The 10,430-nt window shown below is 67.3% G+C and overlaps 2 protein-coding genes across 2 annotated transcripts in view; one reads left to right on the forward strand and one right to left on the reverse strand.

Moving 5' to 3' along the window:
- Positions 1-79: 79 nt before the first annotated feature.
- On the reverse strand, positions 80-6,037 carry CHLRE_05g247500v5 (uncharacterized protein). The gene is made up of 8 exons (XM_043062539.1): positions 5,763-6,037; positions 5,586-5,657; positions 5,462-5,504; positions 5,309-5,351; positions 4,909-5,176; positions 3,243-4,715; positions 2,788-3,080; positions 80-2,600 (listed from the first exon to the last, which is right to left on the reverse strand). The coding sequence occupies exons 1-8, from the start codon at positions 5,819-5,821 to the stop codon at positions 1,033-1,035; spliced, it is 3,819 nt and encodes a 1,272-aa protein (XP_042924610.1). The 5' UTR covers positions 5,822-6,037; the 3' UTR covers positions 80-1,032.
- Positions 6,038-6,138: 101 nt separating this feature from the next.
- CHLRE_05g247450v5 (uncharacterized protein) overlaps positions 6,139-10,430 on the forward strand; it is a 10,401-nt gene continuing 6,109 nt past the window's right edge. Inside the window, exons 1-7 of the mRNA XM_043062538.1 lie at positions 6,139-6,399; positions 6,520-6,565; positions 7,232-7,381; positions 8,184-8,524; positions 8,974-9,495; positions 9,917-10,024; positions 10,244-10,359. Of these exons, the coding sequence (XP_042924611.1) occupies positions 6,346-6,399; positions 6,520-6,565; positions 7,232-7,381; positions 8,184-8,524; positions 8,974-9,495; positions 9,917-10,024; positions 10,244-10,359 (1,337 nt within the window). The 5' untranslated portion in view covers positions 6,139-6,345. The remainder of the gene's footprint in view (positions 6,400-6,519; positions 6,566-7,231; positions 7,382-8,183; positions 8,525-8,973; positions 9,496-9,916; positions 10,025-10,243; positions 10,360-10,430) is intronic.

Here is a 10,430-nt window from a genome sequence, read left to right on the forward strand (position 1 = left end):
CCGCTTCGGTCGCTCTCACTCGAAGGCGCGGAGCTACAGAACCATCAGCCAGTCCTCCCGGCCATACAGTATGATTGCCTGAATCAGTCTTTTACACATCCTCCTCATTCTTATCTTGTACCATGCCCGCTTCTCGGCGGTGTCTTGTACCGTGCCAGAGCTGCTGCCGTGCTCTGGTAACCGTTATGAATCCTGCAGCGCCCCGAGTCCCCAGTCCCCGACTTGCTTTCAAAGGTTGCTCCTACGGCGCGCGTGCGCATGCGTGCCTGTCGAGCTGCCTCGACCGTAATCACTACGGTACTAGTGTGTGGCCCGCCACAGGCCTATCCTACTCCTTGGCGGGCCAACAAGATCTCCCATCCCCTGCAAGAATACGGTACTCCTTGTGAGTATTATTCTAGCCTTGCATCACATTGCTCACGCCCAACCCGTCTCATCAAGGACATCCTCAAGCTCTCCTACCGTATGCACACGCCCTCGACTCTCTGAACGATTCTGCCTCCTGAAGGGTACTGATGCTATACCATTACTACGGTACTCATCACAACGACCGAAACAAACGATGGCGGACCGTCACCACGCGGCCACAGAAATCAAAGCGAGTGGAATGCACACGCGAGGCAAAACCTGAATATAAACCACGACTACGCCCTTGCACGGCATTCTAGCGCCGAAGCCAGTGGCGTTTGAAGCCAAACGTCCATTGACCTTTTCGTGTCAAGTTATTCCCCTTCTTGCTTGTGATCCCATATCACCTCTCAATCTCTCATAAAAGATAGTTCAGGCCTTGCGCATTCGAGCGAGGCAAATTGCGTTTATGAAAGTCAGTCTGGTGGTCCGGAGACCAGGGTTTCTTGGTAAGAATTGTTCAGCGTCAGGTCATTGCTGGGTATCTCTACGCCGCCAGACCTCAGACCTCGTCTTGGTCACTAGAACGGCGCCAAGTTGTGGTATCAGTGCGTCAGTTGCATGCGCTCTTTCTGAACCTGGTGTGCTAAGTGGAAGGCGAGACACGCGCGCAGCTCGGAGCGCTCAGCTGCGCCGAGGCCGCCGCAGTCCTGCCACCACCCGTCCAATAGCCTGACGCGCCGCCGCTGCGGCCGCACGCGCCGGGGCCGCCGCCGCCCGGGCGGGTGAAGTCACGGGCGCAGCAGCGGCCGCAGCAGTACCGGCACACGCCGGACTTCCACCCTCTCCCGCCTCGTCATCTGACGACAACAGCTCTATAGGTCGGCCGCGCTCGCCTGTGTGCAGCTCGCCAGCCGGCGCCGTTGCCTCCCGCTGCTGTCCCTGCCCCTGGCCCTGGCCCTGGCCCTGCGGCTGCGCAGCCGCCGGCGGCGGCGGCGTGTCCGGCAGGACGAACTCGGCGGGCGCGGTGGGCACCGGCTGCAGCGCGGCCGCTGCGGCGGCGGCCGGCGCCGCCGCAATGGCACCGTAGTTCGCGCCCTCGGAGCCGCGGGCAAACAGCGACTCGCGCCGGTGGTCGTCGTCGTCCGGCGTGGCGGGAACCACGGCGTCGTCGTTACCGTGGCTGGCGCCGGCGGCGAGCGCCGCGGCGGCCGCGGCGCCTTTGTAGATGGCCACGGGCGCCGGCAGCGCAGCGGATGCCGCGCGCACAGCCGCGGGGCCGCCGGTGGCGCCGGGGCCAGGCACGGCAATGCGCAGCGGCGCGCGGCCGGCGGCCGCGGGGGCCGCGTCATCGCCTGCACCCCCGGGCGTGCCCATCAGCAGCATAGCCACGCTATCGAAGTGCTGCAGCTGCCCCGACCCCGGCCGCTGCGACGCGAGGAAGGTGATGCCCGAGCCCAGAGCACCGGCCGCGGCGGCGCCGCCGGCACCGCTCCTGACACCGTGCGGCACCATCCACGAGGGCGACACCGCCACCTCGCTGCCTGCGCCGTCCAGCCCATCCTCCTCCTCATCCGCATCAAAAAGATCACCATGATCACCAACGCAACCTGCGCCTGCAGCGCCCTCGCTCCCGCCCATGTCGTGTAGCAAGCCCGCCGCCCGCCCCCGAGCGCCGCCGCCGCTGCCAGCGCCCCGCGCGCTCTCCGCGGCTTCGCCGCGGGCGCGCAGGTCGTCCCACAGCATGCGGCGGTCGAAGAAGGGCGAGTTGAAGAACGACTCGACGGCGGCGGGGTTGTCCACGTCATCGTAGTTCTCAGGCCGGTCTGGGTCGAAGTCGAACGCCTCCCGCCCGCCTGCCGCCGCTGCTGACGCTGCTGGTGCGGCTGCCAACGCTGCGGCGGCAGGTGCAGCGGCAGCCCGTGGCTGCACGGAGCTCTCCGCTGCGGCGTGATGAACGTGCACGTGAGGCTGTGCTGCTGCCGCAGTCGCGGCTGGCACCGTCGGGGGCGCGCGCAGCGCGGCGGCCGGCAGCGACAGTCGCGGCATGCCGCCCTCAGCTGCTGCTGCTGCCGGCGGGCCGACGGGCACTGCGGACGCGGCGGCGCCGCCGGCGCGCGAGGGCAGGCGCAGGCGCGGCAGGGCGGGCGGCGTCATGTCCATGGCGGTGGCGGGCGAGGCCGGCGACTGCGCCAGACCGCGCGCCATGAGCGCGTCCAGCTCCTCCCAGCTGGGCGAGGGCGCCGCCGCGCCTGCAGGAGTGAGCAACAGGAGTGGATAGTAAACAGAAATAGGCACGAGGAAAAGGTGACATAATGGGATACGAACTTAAGTTGCATACGGTACGTGGCGCAGCGCAGCTAGAAGCTGCAAAACGAACGGTCCCTTGCGCTTGGCCTGTGAATTGTCCTGCGGCATCCCTAACCCAACCTGACCTACCGTGGCCGGCCAGGGCTCGAAGCTGGGGGGCCGCCCGCGGCTGCGGCTGCGGCGTAGCGAACGCGGACGGCGACAGCGCCATTTCCTCACCGCCCACATCCACATCAACGTCCATGCGCGCCAAGCCCGGCAGCGCGTCAGGCACGGCCGGCGCCGGCGTGAGCACGTCCAGCGCATCCAGCGTGATGACCGAGTCGCTGTCCGAGTCCAAGGCATAGGCGGCCAGTGTGGCGGCGGCGGCGGCGCCGGCCGTGCCGTGCGCGGGCACGGAGGCCAGGGGCACGGAGGCGAGCCTGCGCGCCGATGGAAGCGACGAGCCCAATTTAGGCGCGATCAGCGGGCAGGAGTCACGCACCCAACTAGGCACAGCATCCCCACAAGCAAATAACACTCGGTGTGTAAGCAGACAAGTTTCGGTTCCCTCAAAAGAACATACGACATATGCGCGCACGCACCTGGAGCCCTGGTCACGCGACGCGGCGCCCGACACGTCACTGTCGCTGCGGCGTATGCCCCGGCCTCCAACACCCACTCCCGGCGCCCCCGCGGCTGCCTGGTCCTCCGCAGTGTCCACCGCCGGCGGCCGGCGCGCCGCCCCCGCCGCCACCGCAGCGCCTCCAGCGCCTCCGCCGGAGGAATGCCCCGACGCCGTTCGGAGCTGTGCCGGCCCGACGTGCGCCGGCGGCCGGCCAGCAGGCGCGCCCGCAACGCCGGCCGCGCTGCCAGCGGAGCGCGCAAAGGCGGGGCCGCCCGAGATTTGGAGGCCGCGCAGTCCCTGCAGCGGCAGCGGCGGCACCGCCTCCAGCTCTAGCATGGACACGTCATCAAAGGCGCCCGGGCCGCCGCCGCCACTGCTGCAGCTATCGCCGCCAGCGCCGCCGCCCACGCTTAGCAGCGGCCCCTCGCCCGACCCCGAGCCAAACACGCTGCTGCTACGGCCGCTGCTGCTGCTGCCGCCGCTCTCACTGCTGTCGCTGCTCCTAGCGCTGGCCCCGCTGGCGCCGCGGCTGGTGCTGGGGGCGCCTGTCACGTGATGGGGGCGGGGCAGGTGGCTGCGCGCCTGCAGCAGCGCGCGCTGCGACGCAGTCATGTGCGACGCGAGCGGCGCACCTGGCCCGGCGGCAACAGGCGCAGCGCCCTGCGACGGGCCTCCCGCCTGCGTGGCTCCCAAGGTTGCTGCTGTAGCTGAGCCGCTTCCGGTCGCCCGGCCGGTCTGTATGGGGCGCAGGCTGCGCATGAAGGGGTTAAAACTGAGGCTGGTCGCGGGCTCAGCAGCCGCCGCATGCAGCCGGCCGCGCGGCCCGCCCGCCTCCGCAATCACCTGCATTGCGCCCGCAAGCAGCGAGCCCGACCCAGATCGCGAAGCTGGCAGGCCGGCCGCTCCTGCCCCGGCTGCTGCCGCCGCATGCGCTGTGAGGCCCGCATGGCCCGATGCCGAGGGCCGGCCATCCGAGCTGCGCACGGGGCGACTGCCGCTGGGCCCTGCAGCCCCCGCATCCGCGCCGCCGACCAGCACGAACGACAGAGGCCCCGACACCGACGCTGTCAGCGGCTCGCCGCCCTCCCAACGCTCCGCGCTCCTGGACCTGCGGCGCTCCCGCCGTGCGGCCGCCGCGGCCAGGCCGCCCCCTCGCCCTGCAGCCGCCGCCCCGCCCGTGCCCGGCCGCATGCCGAGCTCTGCCAGCCCCATGATGCCGCCCAGGCCCCTTTGCGGAACTGCTTGGGAGGAGGAGCCCGAAGCCGAGACCGGGGCCGCGGCCTCCGAACCCATGCCGGCGCCAGTGGGGGCCGCGCTGGTGATGGGCAGCCGCTGTGGCCGCGGCCCCGACACGCTGCGGCCGATGGCTGAGGCCATACCCACATTGGCGCGGGATGAGGACAGGCCGGTGAACACGGGCTGTGGGCCACCGCCGGCTGCTGCCGCGAACCTGCGGAAGGCGGCAATCAGGTGAACAGGTTAGGTGCGGCTGCTCGGGACTCTGGGCCGCTGCAAAAGCGAAGTTTGGAAGGCTTTTTGCGCGTAATAGCATGTGGGTTGTGCGGTAATGTGTATTACAGACATTCCAAAGTGGTCACCCGTGCAGCCGCATGCAGCTGCCGACGCCAGGTGGCGTGGCGTACCTGGGGGGCCTAAAAGGTGCGGCCGGGTTACGGTGCGCATGCAGCTGCGGCACCTGAGCCGGTCTCGGCCCCCCGGCGCTGGCCGCCTGCTGAGGCGGCGGCGTTAGGGGCTTGGCGTTTGCTTCCGCGGGGAATAGCTGCTGGATCATGTTGTAGAGGGTGGTGTTGATGGCCAGCGAGAAGCCGGGCGGCAGGCGCGTCCGACACTTTGGGCACGGCTGGTTCAGCTCGAGACACCGCCGCAGGCAGGCCCGACAAAAGTTGTGGCCTGCGTGTGTTATGGACAACTGTCATGTCGCAGGTCCGAGCAGCACCACGAGAGCAGCGTTGTTGCGGTCGATCGGAGAGCCAAACGCGCCTTTTCACCCATCCGCGACACGACCCGCCAGAGCATGCTCACCGCAGCTGGTAGTGCATGGCCGCACGCAAATGTCCAGGCACACCTGCGCGGGAGATACACGGCCCGTGAGGACGACTGAAGGGCGCGCGAATGCCAAACGCGCTGGAGCTCGGCCGCGTTTCCAACCTGCCCAAACACCCCCAAAACACTTACCGCGCAAGTTACTTCATCCCGTAGAGCCTTGATGCTTGCCAGCCTGTTGGGGGCGGTTATCGTGAAGCTCCGAGCCGGAAAATAACCACGGGCAGTTGGTGCCGACGAAACGTTCGCAGCTCACCTGGGGTCCTCTGGAGCGCCGTCTTGCAATGCAGCATTTTCCTTGTCATCAGCTCGCGAGCGATGGCGTGGCCTGAGGAAAGAGGTCGCGGCCGGGACGCCTAGTCAGAACATAAGACGGCAGGAAATGGCGCCCCAGAGCGCCCGGCCGAAAGCCCTGCGTCCCCTGCTGACATACCTGGCAGCTGAGGCAGGCGTAGCCGTCTCCTGTCCGCGCTTGGCGGCATTCGTTGCCATCGGGAGTCCCTTTTCAGCAGCCGAGCTCCCTCGTCCTCTTATTAATTGTACAATTAAACATAGGGACATATCGACATATCCATCCAGAAAGGGAGTATAAAAAGCGGTCACCGCAGCAGAAACCCGAGTTCAAACTGGGCTTATGCACGCCGAGCGGTGGCTCTCCCCACGCTGGAATTGTTCCTAATTGGACGGGCTGTGTATGCGAAATTTAATCGGTTTATCTCGAAGCTGCTTCTGACAGGGAGAAAAGCACTTCATTCCATGCGCAATGCAGCGAGTCGTCGCCGCTCGAGCTCCTCATCGCCGTTACTAATCTGACCGCTGTGCCAGCGACACCCACTTGTACTTAGGGCCGCGCGCAAGGCTTCAACGCCGGGAAGAGCGACGAGTCGCTTGCAGGCCTCGCGTTTGGAACTTCTGCTGCTCTCAAGACGAAACAATAAGAAAATATATAGTTTGGAAGCTGCGATAGGGTCAGCACAGGCAGTTTGCACTATCCTTCCAGAGGAACCTGGCGGACAATGCCGCTATCGCTCCAGCCTGCCCGTCAAGGGCTTCGAGCGCCTGCTAAGCAGGTGAGTTGGCTGAGGGAACGACGGATGGTTGGTGTTCGTCGACCATGTGCAAGCGTGCAGAGCCGCGCAGTTGGGACCCAGCAGTGCTAGGGAGCTGATGGATGTGTATACATTGCGCAGGCTCAGCATGCGCGCTCCGGAAAGCCAGTCCTGAACCTGCCGCGCGGTAAGTTTCGGGCGCTCTGCACTTGCCGAGGCTGAGAACGAGCCGGCAAGCACCTGTGCCAGCCCTGTTTACCAGCAGAATTATACAAACTCACATCAGAATGCATGACGTCCAGCTGGGAGCGGCGTAGTGGGAACCGCAGAGGTCCCAGCAGAATGCGTTTTGTCTTGTCGCAATCGACAGCCCGCCGGGTCGTCGCCGTGCGCGCCCTGCCCGGCCGCTGTATACCGCCAGACACAATCTCCCACGATCCGCATCATACGGGGGGAATCCGCTGCGGCGATGGGTGTTGCGTGCGTTCAGCTGGCAAGCACGGCTGGCGCAGACCACACACCGCGTCTGGCTTCCGCGCGGGCGTGCCGCGTTGGCAGGGCTGTGCAGCGTCCAAGCTAGCCCTGCAACAGGCAGCCAACCCAAAACAGCGCAACTCAACACCGGCGCAACGGCCCTCCAGTAACGTCAGCCCAGGGGCCTGCAGCGCCCGGCCTTTTGCTGCTGCCTGTGTGCTGACACGCACAACGCCTGACCGCCGCACCCGCCAGCCGCTGCGCCATCCCTCCTTGCACCGCGCCCAACTTCCCACACACGTCCCCGGATCCCATCACCTCGTCTCAAACCACCTGCGGCTCACCCACACCGACGCCCGCTTTCCTGTTACATGCGCAGGCGCCACGGTGGCTGCCGCGCGGTACCGGATTATTGAGGACCCGCCCGCCGCGCCGCCGCCGCCGCCGCCCGCCGCCGTCGTGGAGGCGCCCGCGCCGGCCGTGGCGGATGTCGTGACTGCCGCGCCGGCCAGCGCCGCCGCCGATGCGGGTGCGTGCTGGCGGGTGCCGCGTGTCCTGGTCTTGGTGCCGGGGTTGGTGTCTGTTGTGGTGTGTGTGGTGTGGGGTCGTGTGTTCCAAACCCAACTAAACCCGAGACCCAGCCAGCCCGTAGAGCGCGAGGGAATTGTGATCTTAACCTTTGTCTAGGACGCCCTGGAGCCTTGGTCTTCTAGGCGGTGTAGACCGTAGACAGTAGGCTAGCGACTCGCTTACCATCGAGTGGCACCCAAGCTCGCGGCGCGCGGTAAACCCAACCCGCTAAGAGCAAACAGAGCTCAACGCTCTACAATAATCACCTGCGGGGTGTCAGAGCAGCACCGGCGCCAGGTCGGCAGCGGGACGAACATGTGGAACGTGGAATGTGGGAGGCAAGCGACGCGTTAGCGCCAATGTGGTAAAGGGTGTGGGACCGGCCGCGTGCACGACGTTGCACGTGTGGCGTGGTGGTGAAGGGCAGGCCGGCAGGGGTACCTGAGGACTCATTCAGGGCTGGAGGGGACGGGAGGACAGCGTTTCCTGAGTCCAAAGGTTCCAAGACCTTGAACAGAAACTAGAGCTGGGGGGGGCCGAATGCGCCGCGGGAAACGGACGCAGACCCAGCAGGAGAGGCGGGCGGCTTGGTGGGGTGGCCCCTCGTGCCCTGGACGCTCCGCACCCGCTCCCGCTCCCCAGGAGTCATGGGTCGAGAGGTGACATTCAAGCCCGTGCCTCGCCGTGCCATGTGCTCACCACCGCCGGCACCGAACCACCCATGCCTGCAACCCTGCCCCGGCCTGCCCCCTGCTCCGCAGCTCCCGCCATCGCTAACCCCTTCGCCGCCGCCATGGCCGCCGTCAGCGAGGCGGCGGAGAAGGTGACCGACGCCGCCACCGACGCCGCCGCCGCCGTCGCCGACGCCGCATCCGATGCCGTGGACGCCGTCTCCGACGTCGCCAGCGGCGCCGCCGACGCGGTCGTGGACACCGCCGCCACCGCCGCCGCCTCCGCCGCCTCCGCCGTCAGCGCAGTGACGGAGGCGGCGGCGCCGGAGGCGGCCGCCGACGCGGTGTCGTCGGCTGTGTCGGACGCCGCCGCCGCCGCCTCCAGCCTGGCGGCGCAGCGCTACCTGGAGATGACCAGCAAGGCAGCCAAGGTGCGGCTGAGGCTGTGGGCTGTAGCCAGAGGGCTGTAGCACCGGGCTGTAGCTGGAGGGTGCCTGCCATGCTGGCGGCAGTAGCTGGGCTGCAGTTAGGCTGTCATGGGGCCGTACTGTAGCTGGTGGACGTCTGACTAAGGGACAGAAACACGCGGGCGGCAGTAGCTGGGCAGTTGCTGGGCAGTAGCTGGGCAGTAGCCGATGTAGCCAAGGTACAAGGGGAAGAAGGGAGGTCAACGCCGTGCGCGCGCAAATAGCGTGCGCTGTGGCTGGGGCGCAGTATGGGGAAGCAGCAGTAGCAGCTGGCGGGTTCAGGGCGAGTGCGTTGCGGACCGACGGCGTCACAGCGCCTCACAAACGCGAACAAGGACATTCTCTCATTAGCTAGACGGGCAAGTCACCGCTCACCATCCATGCCCGTTCTTCCCCTCCCTTTACACGCACAGGTCAAGCCTGGCAGTTCCGCTCCTTCCTTCGAGGCGCCCTCCTTCTCCATGCCCGACTTCAGCGGCGTGCAGCTGCCCAAATTCAGCGCGCCCGATCTTTCCAGCGTCAAAATCCAGGTTCCCAAGATCTCCCTGCCCGAGTCCGCCGGATCCGGGTCCGGATCCGAGGGGGCCGGCGCCGGCGTGACGCTACCCAAGGTCGAGATCCCCAGCTTCAAGCTGGATCTGGATCTGCCGGAGCTGCCCGACGTCGGCGGCGCCGCCGGCGGCGCCGCTGCTGACGTCAGCGCCGCCGCCGCCGCGGCGGCGGCGGAGGCCAACGCCGCCGTCAGCGGCGTCTTCAACACCGTCAGCGCCTCCGTCGGCGGCGCGGTGTCCTCCGTCAGCGCCACCGTTGGCGGCGCCGTCAGCAGCACCAGCGCCGCCGTCGGCGGCGCGCTGGCGGCTGGCGCCGCCGCCGTGGACGCCGCCACCGGCGGGCTGCTGGCGGAGGCGGACCGCGAGCTGGCGGGCGTGCGGCAGGTGGGGTGATAGCTGGATCACTGAAGCGGGGGTTACATTCATGGATAATTAAGAAGTGAAGGCGTAGGCAGGTACAGTAGCGGGGGGAGGGGTCGTAGATACCAGCCCAAACTAAACCTAACCCAATGCAACAGAGCAGGGGGGCTTCGGGTGGTCGGGACCGAAGCCCACATCCAACTAACAGGGGGCAGGGGTGAGAAAGGCGAGGTGGCTAATGCGAGGCGGATGGTGAGGCCGTGGCGGCGGCAGCGCACCCGCCCATCCATGCAGCTTTTTCCCACCTGTCATGCTGGTGAACTTCGTGCCTGCCTGCCTGCCTGCCTGCCTGCCTGCCTGCCTGCCTGCCTGCCTGCCTGCCTGCCTGCCTGCCTGCCTGCCTGCCTGCCTGCCTGCCTGCCTGCCTGCTTGATGTCGCTGCCAGGTGGCGGACAAGGCTTCCGCCGCCGTGGGTGCCAGCCTGGAGGGCGTGAGTGCGGCCGTGGGCTCAGCCACAGCGGCCGTGTACGGAGCCCTGCCCGCGCCGGCGCAGGTGAGGGGGACTGGAGGCCAGGAGGGAAGGAGGGAAGGAGGAGACGAGGAGGAGACCAAGAGGAGGGAAGGGTCAAGCAGGGGGGGGGGGATTGACCAAGGCACCGCAGGGGTGAACTCAGAAGGTGTGCCCGGTATTTCGCCGCCTTAAACTCTGATCCTATCTCTAGTCCTAGTCATAATTCTGTTTCTTACAATTCTGATTTCGCCTGCTTGTCAGGTGCTGGCCCGCGACCTGGGCGAGGTGGTGGGCGCCTTCGCTGCCAACCCCGCCTCCAGCCTGGTGCTGGCGGGCCTGGTGGGGGTGCCGCTGGGCGCCAAGGCCTACCTGGACAGGTGGGCAGGGCGGGGGGGGGCAGGGGCAGGGACAAGGAGGGGGAGGGGGGAGGAGGAGGAGGAGGAGGAGG

Source organism: Chlamydomonas reinhardtii, chromosome 5 (genome assembly GCF_000002595.2).
Source record: "Chlamydomonas reinhardtii strain CC-503 cw92 mt+ chromosome 5, whole genome shotgun sequence".
In the NCBI taxonomy this organism is placed as follows: domain Eukaryota; kingdom Viridiplantae; phylum Chlorophyta; class Chlorophyceae; order Chlamydomonadales; family Chlamydomonadaceae; genus Chlamydomonas; species Chlamydomonas reinhardtii.

Bases quoted from the DNA above. Each gene is read 5' to 3' on its own strand.
- CHLRE_05g247500v5 (XM_043062539.1), bottom strand. From the start codon at position 5,821: ATGGCAACGAATGCCGCCAAGCGCGGACAGGAGACGGCTACGCCTGCC. The intron at 5,352-5,461 runs GTAAGTGTTTTG...TCTCCCGCGCAG, and splicing joins GGGATGAAGTAACTTGCGCG to GTGTGCCTGGACATTTGCGT. The intron at 5,177-5,308 runs GTGAGCATGCTC...TAACACACGCAG, and splicing joins GCCATGCACTACCAGCTGCG to GCCACAACTTTTGTCGGGCC.